The following is a 14,606-nucleotide window of genomic DNA, read 5'->3' on the forward strand; positions in this document are numbered from 1 at the left end:
GGGTGGTGGTGGTAATTGTGGTAGGAAGGTTTGTGGTAGTTGTGGTAGTAGTCGGTGGGGTGGTAGTTGTGGTGGGTGGTGGTAGTTGTGGTTGCTGGTGATGGTTAGCTGTGGTGGATGGTGGGAGGTGATAGTTGTTAGTAGTAGTTGTGGTAGATAGTGGTAGATGGTTAGTAGTAGTAGTAGTAGGTGGATTTTTAGATGCTATAGAAGTGGAGGAAGACTTGCTTGATGTGGAGGGGAGAGGGGTGGATGTGGAGGGGGGGAGGGGCGTGGAGGAGGTGGAGGGAGGGGGTGGAGAGGCTGTGACGTAACCTTCCTCCACTTCCGTTCCTCTTAACACCTGCAGAGAGAGAAAAGTGGAGAGGTTAGGTGGATGTGCAGGTGAGAGAGAGAGAGAGAGAGAGAGAGAGAGAGAGAGAGAGAATTGATTGATCGATAGGAAGGAATGATATAGATAGGTAGTGAAAGATAGATAGATAGATTGATAGATGTAAGAGTGAGAGAGAGAGGTAATCTGAAAAAGAGATATAAAATAAATAACGTCCTACTAGTAAACTCCCCTCCCCTTCCCTTCCCTTCCCTTCCCTTCCTTTCTCTCCCCTCCCCTTCCCCTCCCTTCTCTTCCCTTTTCTTCCCCTCCCTTCCCTTCCCTTCATTCCCTTTCCCTCCCTTCCTTCCCTTCCCTTCCCTTCCCTTCCCTTCCCTTCCCTTCCCTTCCCTTCCCTTCCCTTCCCTCCCCTTCCCTCCCCTCCCCTCCCCTTCCCTTCCCTCCCCTTAACCATTCCCATTCGTAAACCCAATATAGAATGGAAACTGATTGTGTGTGTGTGTGTGTGTGTGTGTGTGTGTGTGTGTGTGAATTTTATTTTCTGTTATTTTTACGAGTACCCGAAAAATTGGAGGCGGAAGAGAGTCACTTCCATCATACATACATACTGTACATACATACAAACATACATACGTATATGCAAACAAACATACATACATGCAAACATACCTACATACTTGCATGCATACATACGTACGTAGATACATACATACTTGCGAACATACATACTTACACACTCTTTGAAACCGTACATGCATTCATACATAGTCGTACACACTTATACATAAATACATAGGTGGTATGTTCATACAGTATTGGAAATAGATAAAGATGGATAGAAAAGTAAACAGTATGTAGATATGACAAATACATGGAGATGAATGATATATATATATATATATATATATATATATATATATATATATATATATATATATATATATATATATATATATATTCACAAGTAAATAGGTAGAGAGATAGATAGAAAGTGAGTTACACACACACACACACACACACACACACACACACACACACACACACACACACACACACCGCTCGCTGGTGCAGTGGTAACGTTCTCGCTTGCCAACTGGTGGACGGGAGTTCGCGCCTCGCTCAGGTTGCGAAAAGTTTCACTGACGAAGTGGGTGGTTACTGTCCCCCTTGAGCAAGGGGACGGGTGTGTGCGTGTGTGAAGGTCACAGCCTTGCCCTCAGATCGGACTATATGAGCTCTCGGCTCCCTTCCGAGAGGGTAAAAGCTGACAATCACGACCATCAATTGATCCTGACCGACCCGATGAATTACACACACACACACACACACACACACACACACACACAACCAAAACTGCTGTGTAGTGGAAAAAAGAGCCTAGAGAAAATTAAAAAACAAAACATAATAGGAATGCTGAAGCTTATGCAGACATGGGAAGTGATTGTTGCTATGAGAGAGAGAGAGAGTGAGAGATGAAAGCTGTTATCAAATCACACCCTATTGAACCAAATAATAATAATAATAATAATAATAATAATAATAATAATAATAACCCCCAGAATAATCCCAAAATGAAATTAACAATATAACAGGAAAAGGCCAGCTCAAGAGAGGCGCAAAAGTCTACGGTTTTCTCCCATAATATTTTACTTTCCATTTGGGAGGGGGACTGCCACTGCTCTTCGTTTTTATTTATTTTTATTTTTTTTTTTTCGGCCTTTTTCAGCCTATATCCCTAGCTCAGTGGCACAAGGCGATGCTACGACTCAACCAACTTTGCATAGAACTTCTTCGTGATTAGCGCCATATTCTGGTGCTAATCTCGTGTGACAATTGAACGTTGAAGATGATAGATGGCAACTTTATGCCAGCTTAAAGTGAACGGAGTATAGGAGTGAGAAGACGATTGATATGTAAGGAGTGATTGATTGGTTGATTAGATGATTGATCAGTGAGATACTTGATTGGTTGATTGATTAGATGATTGATCAGTGAGATAGTTGATTAGTTGATTGATGTATGGGAGGGAAACTACTATGCAACTGAGCCAGGAGTAGAGGTAAGGAGAGAATTGAAAGATGAAGGACGTTTGATTGATTGATTGATTGATTGATTGATTGATTAATTGATTTAGTAATATGGTTAATGAGAGCCTGAGACATTGGTTCATCGTGCCCCATTAAATTGATTGGATAGACAGAGTTATTAACAATGTATACAGTAGATAGATAGATAGATAGATGAATTGATGGATGGAGAGATAGGTGGATGGATAGATTTGTAGGTAGGTGGATGAATAGATAGATAGGTAGATGGATGGATGGATAGATAGATGGGTAGGTACATGGATGACGATAGAGAGATAGGTAGATAGATCGATGGGTGGATGGTTGGGTGGAAGGATGGACAGACATACAAACAGATAGACAGACAGACAGATGAACATAGAGACAGATAGATAGATAGATAGATATCCTCACAACACACACCCATCAATACAAGGCTGAAAAAGAAAACTACAAAAACAAACAAAACAAACAACTCACTCATGACTCATCACTCTCTGTACACACACACACACACACACACACACACACACACACACACACACACCACGTACGTTAAAAAATTGTGACATGACCAGCCTGATCTCCTGACCCATCTCTCTCTCTCTCTCTCTCTCTCTCTCTCTCTCTCTCTCTCTCTCTCTCTCTCTCTCTCACACACACACACACACACACACACACACACACACACACACACACACACACACACTTCCACACCCCACCCCCTAATTATCTCTCTTCTGCCTCCCATTTCTCTCTCTCTCTCTCTCTCTCTCTCTCAAACTTCTGTTACCTCTGATCCTTAAGTCGGTTACTTAGGCATGCGTCGCTGGTGTGGGTGAAAGTTTATATACTATGAGAGAGAGAGAGAGAGTGGGGGGGGGGAATGGAAGGAAAAATTATAGGACCTAGTGAAACAAGTGTGTGTGTGTGTGTGTGTGCGTGTGTGTGTGTGTGTGTGTGTGTGTGTGTGTGTGTGTGTGTGTGATAGTGAAGGAGGGTTGGAGGGAGGAAGATAGGAGGACAGAAGGGTGAGAGATAAGAAGGGAGAAAGGGTGAGAGATAGGAAGGGTGAATTGGAGGGATAGGGAGGAGTGGATGAGATTTGGAGGTAATGGAAATAAGAGGAAAGGAGGGAAAGTGGAGAGAGAGAGAGAGAGAGAGAGAGAGAGAGAGATTAATGGAAGTGGATAGCTTGGAGGAGAGTGAGAGAAGGGAGGGAAGAATGCAAAGGAGAAAAAGTTGAAGCTAAGCTGAAAGATTGGGAGAGAGAGAGAGAGAGAGAGAGAGGGAGAGAGAGAGAGAGAGAGAGAGAGAGAGAGAGAGAGAGAGAGAGAGAGAGAGAGAGATGTAGGATTAAAGAGGAATAGCGAAAGACGAGAGTAGGAAGGAAAGAAAGAAAATTAAAGAAAGGGTATACTGATTTTGAGAAGGAATGGAAGCAAGGAAGGATGGATGGATGGATGGATAGATGGATGGATGGATGGAAGGAGTGATGGATGGATGGAAGGAAGGAAGGAGGGATGGATGGAGGGATGGAAGGAAGGATGGATGGATGGAATGATGGATGGATGGAAGGAAGGAAGGAAGGATGGATGGATGGAAAGAAGGAAGGATGGAGGAAAGGATGAGACAGGAAAAATAGAGAGAGAGAGAGAGAGAGAATTGGAAGTCCTAGAGGATAAAATGTGGAGAATGACAAAGAATGAGTGAGAATGAAAGAGAGACGTGGAAGGATTAAGGGATTGGGAATTGAGCACAGGGAAGGGGGAGAGAGAGAGAGAGAGAGAGAGAGAGAGAGAGTAGTGAAAGAGATAGTGAAGTTAGGAGAGAGAGAGAGAGAGAGAGACAGACAGACAGACAGACAGACAGACAGACAGAGAACACACTGAGATGACAAAGAAAGAAGGATTAAGAATAAGGGGAGAGAGAGAGAGAGAGAGAGAGAGAGAGAGAGCCTGTGGGGATATATGCAGATAGCTGAAAAGGGTGGATCACACACTGTTCCTTTTTAAGCTTTCTCTCTCTCTCTCTGTGAGCTAACTTTAACCCATCCCGATGCGAATAGGGCCCTTTGCGGCGTCAGTTTGAGAGAGAGAGAGAGAGAAAAAAAGAGTGTGTGTGTGTGTGTGTGTGTGTGTGTGTGTGTGTGTGTGTGTGTGTGTGTGTGTGTGTGTGTGTGTGTTTGTATAAGGTGGAGGGAGCCTAACCTACCCCCTTGTAGTTCAGGGGTAGTTCACCAGCCTAAGAACTTTGTGCCACTGAACAACTGAACATAAAATCCATAGTGAGCCTCTTGTGGAATTCAGCCTACCTCACAAAGAGAAGGATTTTAGCCTAAGTGGATGAGAGTGGGTGTATTGTTGAGGTGCTTCTCTCTCTCTCTCTCTCTCTCTCTCTCACACACACACACACACACACACACACACACACACACACACACACACACACACACACACACACACACTCTGTCAGTAGCTATCTATGTGTCTATATATCTTTCTATTTGCGACTGTCCATCTGAGCATGATCACCTATTTGCATCCAATTGCCTTTCCTTCTGTATCTCTCAGCCATTATATATTTCTCTATCAGTCTGTATCTACCTATAGTATATCCATCCGTATTCTTTCTTTCTTTATTTTACCTCCTATACCACCAAGCCACTCTCCAGTTCACACACAGCCCTCTATTTTGCAGTCTGTGTTGTGTTTTTATATTTTTTTCTGTTCCTCCCAATATCCCAACACGTACCCCACGGCGCCCTGTGACTCCTTATCATTTATCATGCACACTTCGCATAATTTCTCATACTCTGCCCCCCCGCCGCGCGTGTGTGTGTGTGTGTGTGTGTGTGTGTGTGTGTGTGTGTGTGTGTGTGTGTGTGTGTGTGTGTGTGTGAGAGAGAGAGAGAGAGAGAGAGACAGACAGACAGACAGACAGGTCTATCACACACACACACACACACACACACACACACACACACACACACACACACACTGTCCTATCTCTCTCTCTCTCTCTCTCTCTCTCACTCTTACTTTTTCATAGCCTGAAGACTTTACGTTTTATAAAAATAAAAAAACTCTTAAGCTTCCAGAAAGTCTTGAGGAGTTAGAGAGAGAGAGAGAGAGAGAGAGAGAGAGAGAGAGAGAGAGAGAGAGAGAGAGACGTAAAGTGTAAAAAAGCACATATTCTTCTTCTAGACAGTCTTAAGGTGGCTTGAATGTCAAAGAGAGAGAGAGAGAGAGAGAGAGAGAGAGAATATGTGTGTGTGTGTGTGTGTGTGTGTGTGTGTGTGTGTGTGTGTGTGTGTGTGTGTGTGTGTGTGTGTTCAGAGCTAATAGATATATGACAGGAAGAGAACAGAAGGAATAAAAGAAAGAGAGTTACATAGACCACACAGACTTCAATAGTAGTAGAGAAACTTGCTCTTTAATTGCTAAAGTTCTGAAAGTAGGATAGGAAAACAGAGAGAGAGAGAGAGAGAGAGAGAGAGAGAGAGAGAGAGAGGGCACGCAATAACCTTTCCTTCCATTTAATCTTTCCAGTCATACATACCTGTAATATATTCTCCTAAGGTGAAAGGTGAAGGAGCTTGTATGACTCACCTTGGCCTCAGGTGTAGAAGTATATAATCTATGTCCCCAAAGTAAGACGTAAGAAAAAAGATCATTCAGTGTTTTTTTCCCACTATAAATCTAAATAATGTTTGTTTGTTTTCCTTTCCTTTCACGTGTGTTGTATAGTTTTTTTGTGTTTTATTTTTATCATTGACTTTTTATTTATTGATCTTTATTTTCGCTTCCTTTTCTTTTCATCTCCTCCTTCTCACTCTCTCTGACCTCCTCCTCCTCCTCCTCCTTCTCCTCTGTTCTCCCTACCTCCTGCCTCTCCCTGCCTCTCTCTTACCTTTCCTTCCCCTACCTTTTCCTGCCGTCCCCAACCCCTTCCTTTACGAAACTTCTTACCTTCCTGCCCACCCCATTTTTCTCCTTTGGTTAGTTCCTTTGTTCCCCCTCTTCTCCCTGTCTCTCCCTACCTCTCCCTGCGTCTCCTTACCTCTCTCTGCCTCTCCCTTGCCTCTCCATGCCTCTTCTCTGCCTCTGCCTGCCTCTCCCTGCCCACCGCAACTCATCCCTTAATTTAGTTCCTTTGCTCACCCTCTTCTCCCTGCCTCTCCCAGCCACTCCCTCTGCCTCCCCTGCCTCACGCACCTCCACTCCTCTGCCTCCCCTGCCTCACGCACCTCCACTCCTCTGCCTCCCCTGCCTCACGCACCTCCACTCCTCTGCCTCCCCTCCCTCACCCACCTTCACTCCTCTGCCTCCCCTGCCTCACCCACCTCCACTCCTCTGCCTCCCCTGCCTCACCCACATCCACTCCTCTGCCTCCCCTGCCTCACCCACCTTCTCTCCTCTGCCTCCCCTGCCTACCCACCTCCACTCCTCTGCCTCCCCTGCCTCACCCACCTCCACTCCTCTGCCTCCCCTGCCTCACCCACCTCCACTCCTCTGCCTCCCCTGCCTCACCCATCTTCACTCCTCTGCCTCCCCTGCCTCACCCACATCCACTTCTCTGCCTCCCCTGCCTCACCCATCTTCACTCCTTTGCCTCCCCTGCCTCACCCATCTTCACTCCTCTGCCTCCCCTGCCTCACCCACCTCCACTCCTCTGCCTCACCCACATCCACTCCTCTACCTCCCCTGCCTCACCCACCTTCACTCCTCTGCCTTCCCTGCATCACCCACCTCCACTCCTCTGTCTCCCTGCCTCACCCACCTTCATTCCTCTGCCTCCCTGCCTCACCCACCTTCATTCCTCTTCCTCCCTGCCTCACCCACCTTCATTCCTCTGCCTCCCCTGCCTCACCCACATCCACTCCTCTGCCTCCCCTTCCTCACCCACTTCCACTCCTCTGCCTCCCCTACCTTCACTCCTCTCCTCCCCTCCTTCACCCATCTTCACTCCCCTGCCTCACCCTGCTCAACTCCTCTGCCTCCCCTACCTCACCCACTTCCACTCCTCTGCCTCCCCTACCTCACCCACTTCCACTCCTCTGCCTCCCCTGCCTCACTCATCTTCACTCCTCTGCCTCCCCTGCCTCACCCACCTCCACTCCTCTGCCTCCCCTGCCTCACCCACCTCCACTTCTCTGCCTCCCCTGCCACACCCACCTTCACTCCTCTGCCTCCCCTGCCTCACCCACTTCCACTCCTCTGCCTCACTCATCTTCACTCCTCTGCCTCCCCTGCTTCACCCATCTCCATTCCTCTGCCTCCTCTGCCTCACTTATCTCACTCCTCTGCCTCACTTGTCTCACTCCTCTGCCTCCCCCTGCCTCTCCTGCCCCACCCAGCTTCATTCCTCTGCCCCTCCTGCCTCTCCTTGCCTACCTGGTGGCGGTACATGAAGGCAGGTAAGGCAGGTGGTGGACATCCTCTGACCTCACACACCAGCACCAGTTGACTTCCCTCTCGCAGATACACCTCTCGTCCGGGCTCTAGTTCCGCCTCTGCAGCTGTGTGAGAAAGTGAGAGAGTGAGAGAGAGTGGAGTTAGAGAGAGGGAGAGAGAAAGATAGAGGGGAGTTAGAGGGAGGGAGGTTGGATTAAAGAGAGGAAGAGAGTAAAAAGAAAGAGAGGGAAAGAGAGAGAGGTTGGGAAGACAAAAGAGGGGAGTGTGAGGCAGATTTGAGAGAGAGAGAGAGAGAGAGAGAGGGAGGGAGGGGGGGAATGGTACCCTCTTAAGAAGCATAAAATCGTCTTGGTAAATATGAACACACACACACACACACACACACACACACACACACACACACACACACACACACACACACACACACACACACACACACACACACACACACTCAAAGGGGTTAGTAAAGAATAATCGAACTGTCTTTATTGCCAGAGAGCACCCATGGAAAAACACACACACACACACACACACACACACACACACACACACACACACACACACACACACACACACACACACACACACACACACACACACCTCCCCTCCGCGTGTTTTTGCCATTAATTCCTATGCTGGCCTCTGCAGTACCACAAAATATTATGCAACACTGAAATCACTCACTCAGGATGGAGAAAAAATGATATGGAAAAATAATATTGGATTGAATTTCTGTTTGGCTGATGTGAAAATGATTTAGTTTTTTTTTTTTTTTTGGTCATGAGGTGGATTTTTGTATTTTGAGTGTGTGTGTGTGTGTGTCTCTGTGTTTGTGTGTGTGTGTGTGTGTGTGTGTGTGTGTGTGTGTGTGTGTGTGTGTGTGTGTGTGTGTGTGTAACATTTTGTGGTGAATTGGTTGGCCTTTTTAGTGTGGTGTTGATGTATGTGCTCTCTCTCTCTCTCTCTCTCTCTCTCTCTCTCTCTCTCTCTCTCTCTCTCTCCTCACCCTTTATTCTCACTTCAGCCCTACTTCTTCCTGTCTCTCTTACACACCCTTACCCTGCCTCACCCTACCTACCCCCCCTTACCCTCACCCTGCCTACCCTTGCCCACCTTCCCTCACCCAAACCTTACCCTGTCTGCCCCTGCCTCAAGCCCAGCCCTACCCTCCTGACACCCACCTGTCACCCTGCCTCACCTTGCCTGCCCAAGCACACGATTCCTTATCACTACCTTTCACCCTACCTACCTCTAACCTCACCCTGCCTACCCCCTACGCACCTCCCTACCTACCCATAACCTCTCCCTGCTTCACCCTCTACCTACCACCCTGCCACCCTGCCTGACCGTGCTTACCTCTGCCTCACCCTGCCTACCCCTACCTCCATTCTGCCTCACCTCTCCCTCACCCTACCTATCCCAACTATCCTACCTCCTCTCTGCCTTACCTCTGCCTCACCCTGCCTACCCCTACCTACCCCTACTATCCTACCTCCTCTCTGCTTTACCTCTCCCTCATCCTTCCTACCCCTACTATCCTACCTCCTCTCTGCCTTACCCCTCCTTCACCCTTACCTCTCCCTCACCCTGCCTACCCCTACTATCCTACCTCGTCTCTGCCTTACCCCTCCCTCACCCTGCCTACCCCTGCTATCCTACTTCCTCTCTGCCTTACCCCTCCCTTACCGTGCCTACCCCTACCTACCTCTACTATCCTACCTCCTCTCTGTCTTACCCCTCCCTCACTCTGCCTACCCCTACCTACCCCTACTATCCTACCTCCTTTCTGCCTTACCCCTCCCTCACCCTGCCTACCCCTACTATCCTACCTTCTCTCTGCCTTATCCCTCCCTCACCCTGCCTACCCCTACCTACCCCTGCTATCCTACCTCCTCTCTGCCTTACCCATTCCCTCACCCTACCTACCGCTACCTACCCCTACTATCCTACCTCCTCTCTTCCTTTCCCCTCCCTCACCCTGCTATCCTACCTCCTCTCTGCCTTACCCATTCCCTCACCCTACTATCCTACCTCCTCTCTGCCTTACCCCTGCCTACTCCTATTATCCTACCTCCTCTCTATCTTACTCCTTCCTCACCCTGCCTACCCCTACCTCCTCTCTACCTTACCCCTCCCTCACCCTGCCTCACCCCAACCTCACCCTACCCCTGCCTCCTCTCTGCCTTACTCCTCCCTCACCCTGCCTACCCTCACCTACCCCTACCTCCTCTCTGCCTTCCCCTCCCTCACTCTGCCCACCCATACCTACCCCTGCTATCTTACCTCCTCTCAACCTTACCCCTCCCTCACCCTGCCTACCCTACCAACCCCTACTATCCTACCTCCTCTCTGCCTTACCCCTCCCTCACCCTGCCTCACCCCTAACCTCACCCTGTCACCCTGCCTCACCTTACCTGTCACGATGAGGTGTATGGGCGTGGATATGGGCGGCGTGGAGGACACTTGGCAGAGGTACGTGCCGGAGTCGGAGGTGTGGGCGTGGTGGATCCGTAGCACCCACCTCACGCCACCTCCGGGGTTCACTGACACGAATCTGCAGGCATCAGAACTCTCAGGCGGGGAACTCAACCACTAATTAAAAAAACAGCGCTGGAGTAGGAAAAATCGATGAGGGAAGTGCTATAAACTCTCAGGCGGGGAACTCAGCCACGCATATGAAAAATCCAGGGCTGGGTTAGGGAATATTGATGAGGGTGGGGGTAATATAAACTCTCAGGCGGGGAACTCAGCCACATATATGAAAAATCCAGGACAGGGGCAGGGAAAATCGATGAAGAAGGGGGTAATATACACTCTCAGGCGGGGAACTCAACTACGTATATGAAAAATCCAGGGCTGGGGTAGGGAAGATCAATGAAGGAGGGGGTAACATACACTCTCAGGCGGGGAGCTCAGCCACATATATGAAAAATCCAGGACGGGGCTAGTGAAAATCGATGGAGGGAGAAATATACACTCTCAGGCGGGGAACTCAGCTATATATATGAAAAATCCAGGGCTGGGGTAGTGAAAATCGATGAGGAAAGTAACGTAAACTCTCAGGCGGGGAACTCAGCCATACGTATGAAAAATCTTGAGCTGGGGCAGGGAAAATCAATGAGGGAGGGGGTAATATACACTCTCAGGCGGGGAACTCAGCCATATGTATGAAAAATCCTGGGCTGTGGCAGGGAAAATCCATGAGGGACTGGGTAATTTATGCGTAAAATCGTAACTCTTGGAAGGGTAAGAGTAACTGTTGTGAAGATTCGTAACTTTTTGGCTGGCTGTCAGTTGAAAGTAGAAAATTACAGGGTTGGTGCTGGAAAATATAAATAGATAGGCAGGTAGATAGATGGATAGATACATGGATGGATGGTTGATTGGATGGGTATAAATAGATAGATTGATGGATAGATGGATGGATGGATGGATAGATATATAGAAAAACAGAGATACAGTTTGAGAGAGAGAGAGAGAGAGAGAGAGAGAGAGAGAGAGAGAGAGCACAAAAATGAATGGACAGGTATGGAGAGGCACATAGAGATAGATTGAGAGAGAGAGAGAGAGAGAGCACAAAAATGAATGGACAGGTATGGAGAGGCACATATAGAGATAGATTGAGAGAGAGAGAGAGAGAGAGAGAGAGAGACTAAGTAAGCAAGAGGTGTAATGGAAGGCCAAGGAGAGGACACAAGAATGAGGAAAGGGGAGACGGCTGGCTAGGCAGATAAGGCAGGGTGAGGCACGAAGGTAGGCAGGGAGGTAGCAGGGTGAGGCAGGGAAGTAGGTAGGGTGAGCCAGGGAGGTTGGCAGGGTGAGGCAGGAAGGTAGGTAAGGAGATATGCAGGGGAGGAAGAGTGAGGCATGGAGGTAGGCATGGTGAGGCAGGGAAGTAAGCAGTGAGGCAGGATGGTAGGCAGGGTGAGGCAGGGAGGTAGACAGGGTGAGGAAGAATGAGGCAGGAGGTAAGCAAGGGTAAGCAGAGTGAGGAAGGGAGATAGGCAGGGTGAGGAAGAATGAGGCAGGGAGGTAAGCAGGGGTAAGCAGAGTGAGGCGGTGAGGTAGGCAGGGAAGTAAGCAATGAGGCAGGGAGGGAAGCAGGATGAGGAAGAGTGAGGGCAGGAGGTAGGCAGGGGAAGCAGAGTGAGGCAGGGGGAAATAGAGTGAGGCAGAAAGGTAGGCAGGATAAGGAAGGTTGACGTAGATAGGGTGAGGAAGGATGAAGTAGGGAGGTAGATAGGGTGAAGCAACAAGGTGAGGCAGGATGGTATGCAGGGTGAGGCAGAGAGATAAAAAGGGAGGAAAGCAGGGTAAGGCAGGAGATGGAGGAGGTCGAGGCAGGGAGATAGGCAGATAGGAAGGGTGAGGCAAGGAAGAAAAAAAAGAAAATATAAAATATATAGCAAACAGTGAGGTAGGTAGGTAGGTAGGTAAGTGGGAAGGGGTTAGGCAGAAAGGGGTTGGTCAGGGAGAGAGAAGAAGTGCGGATAAATAAAAAAAGGTCCTATGGGAGGCAGGCAGGGTTAGGCAGGTAGGTAAGTAGGGTGGTAGGTAGGAGGAGAGGTAGGCAGTAAGATGGGAAGGGAAGTCGAGGTAGGAAAAGGGGAAAATATGAAGGAAAAACATTGAAAGCAAATAAGGACAATTTGGACACAGAAAGAAACAATAGATAGATAGATAGATAGGTCGATAGATAGGTTGATAGATGAATAGAATGATTTATTTATGGGCATAGATAGACAGTTTGAAAAGGAAGTGTGTGTGTGTGTGTGTGTGTGTGTGTGTGTGTGTGTGTGTGTGTGTGTGTGTGAGTGAGTGAATAGAATGATTTATTTATGGGCATAGATAGACAGTTTGAAAAGGAAGTGTGTGTGTGTGTGTGTGTGTGTGTGTGTGTGTGTGTGTGTGTGTGTGTGTGTGTGTGTGTGTGTGTGTGTGTGTGTGTGTGTGTGTGTGTGTGTGAGTGAGTGAATAGAATGATTTATTTATGGGCATAGATAGACAGTTTGAAAAGGAAGTGTGTGTGTGTGTGTGTGTGTGTGTGTGTGTGTGTGTGTGTGTGTGTGTGTGTGTGTGAGTGAGAGAGAGAGAGAAAGAGAGAGAGAGAGAGAGAGGGAGATGATTGGATGTAAAGGCGGAGAGAGGTAGCTAGGTAGGAAGGAAGGAAGGAATGTAAGCTGGGAGGTAGGTAGGTACGTAAGTGGGGAGGTAGGTAGGTAGGTAGGTAGACAGGAAAGCTAGACTGGAATATTAAATCAGTGTGAGTTATTGAGTATAATGGAGGAAGTAGGTAGGTAGGTAGGGGGGAGAGAGGAGGAAGAGGCAGGGAAGGAGGTAAGTAGGTAGGTAAGGCAGGAAGGAAGTTAGGTAAGTAGGAAGGGAAGGAGAGAGAGAGAGAGAGAGGGGGGGGGTATGTGTAAATGGGTAGTGCAGGGAAACCTCACTCATACAGAAGACGATTTGGAGAGGAGGAAGGAAGGAAGGGAGGAAGAAGGGATGGAGGAAGGAAAGTAGGAAGGGGGGAAAAAGGGAGAGAGGAAGGGAGGGAAGGAGAAAGGTAGGAAGGGAGGAAGGAAGGAAGGGGGAAAGAAGGAAGGAAGGGAGAAAGAAAGGTAGGAAGGGAGGAAGGAAGGAAGGAAGGGAGAAAGAAAGGAAAGGAGGAAGGGAGAAAGAAAGGTAGGGATGGAGGAAGAAAGGAAGGAAGGAGGGAGGGAGGGAGGAAGGAAAAGAGGAAAGGGAAAGGAAGGAAGGTAGGAGGGGAGAAAGAAAGGTAGGAAGGGAGGAAGAAAGGAAGGAAGGGGCAAAAGAAGGAGGGAGGGAGGAGGGAAGGAAGGGGGAAAGAAAGGTAGGAAGGAAGGAAAAATGGAAGGAAGGGGAAAAGGAAGGAAGGAAAGGAGGAAGGGGGAAGAAAAGAGGGAGGGAGGAAGGAAAGAATGAAGGAAGGGAAAAAGAAAAGTAGGAAGGGAGGAAGAAAGGAAGGAGGGAGGGAGGAAGGAAAGGAGGAAGGGCAAGGAAGGAAGGAAGGAAGGATGTGAAGAAAGCAGAAGAGAATGAACAAAAATAGAAGATTGAAAGACAAAACCAAGAAGAAAAGATAGAAAGAAGAAAAGAATAAAGGAAGGAGGGAAGGAAAGAAAGAAGGATGGAAGGAAGAAAAAAAAGAAGAAAGGAATTAAGGAAGGAGGGAAGGAAAGAAAGAAGGATGGAATGAAAGAAAGAAGAAAGGAATTAAGGAAGGAGGGAAGGAAAGAAAGAAGGATGGAAGGAAGAAAAGAAAGGAGAAAGGAATGAAGGAAGGAGAGAAGGATAGAAGGAAGGAAAGAAAGAAGAAAGGAATTAAGGAAGGAGAGAAGGAAGGAAGGAAGGTGAAACAAGTGAAGGAAAAGAGGACAGTATATTGATTGAGGAAAGACTGAACGAAGAAAGATGAAGAAAGTGAAGGAAATGAAGGAAGGCGAAGGAAGAAGAAGAATGAATGAAGAAATTTGAAGACAATACCATGAGCAGAACACCCAGAAAGAGAGAAAACAAAATGAATAAAATGAAAATGAAGGAAGTGAAGGAGGGAAGTGAAGGAAGTGAAGGAGTGATGGGCATAAGACAATCAGGTAATCCAATTCTGATGGTCCTGTGTGTCATTACTGTCTTAGTGGCGGAAGGAAGGAAGGAAGGAACGAAGGGAGGGAGGAGAGAAGGAAGGAAGGGAAGGAGGAAGGAAGAAAGGAAAGGAGGGAGGGAGGAAGGAAGAGAGGATGACGATGAGGAAGGAAATAAAGGAAAGGAAGTACA

General features: G+C 47.9%; 1 protein-coding gene across 1 annotated transcript in view; it reads right to left on the bottom strand.

Moving 5' to 3' along the window:
• The window catches only part of LOC145394361 (uncharacterized), a 156,143-nt gene that overhangs the window by 92,808 nt on the left and 48,729 nt on the right, over positions 1-14,606 (bottom strand). Inside the window, exons 4-7 of the mRNA XM_080268235.1 lie at positions 10,229-10,368; positions 7,794-7,918; positions 169-343; positions 1-87 (exon numbers count right to left, since the gene is read on the bottom strand). The exon at positions 1-87 is cut by the window's left edge and continues 132 nt beyond it. Coding sequence (XP_080124361.1) covers positions 1-87; positions 169-343; positions 7,794-7,918; positions 10,229-10,368 — 527 coding nt within the window. The remainder of the gene's footprint in view (positions 88-168; positions 344-7,793; positions 7,919-10,228; positions 10,369-14,606) is intronic.

Source organism: Coenobita brevimanus, chromosome 27 (genome assembly GCF_032717465.1).
Source record: "Coenobita brevimanus isolate Jiangsu-jjx chromosome 27, ASM3271746v2, whole genome shotgun sequence".
Taxonomy (NCBI): domain Eukaryota; kingdom Metazoa; phylum Arthropoda; class Malacostraca; order Decapoda; family Coenobitidae; genus Coenobita; species Coenobita brevimanus.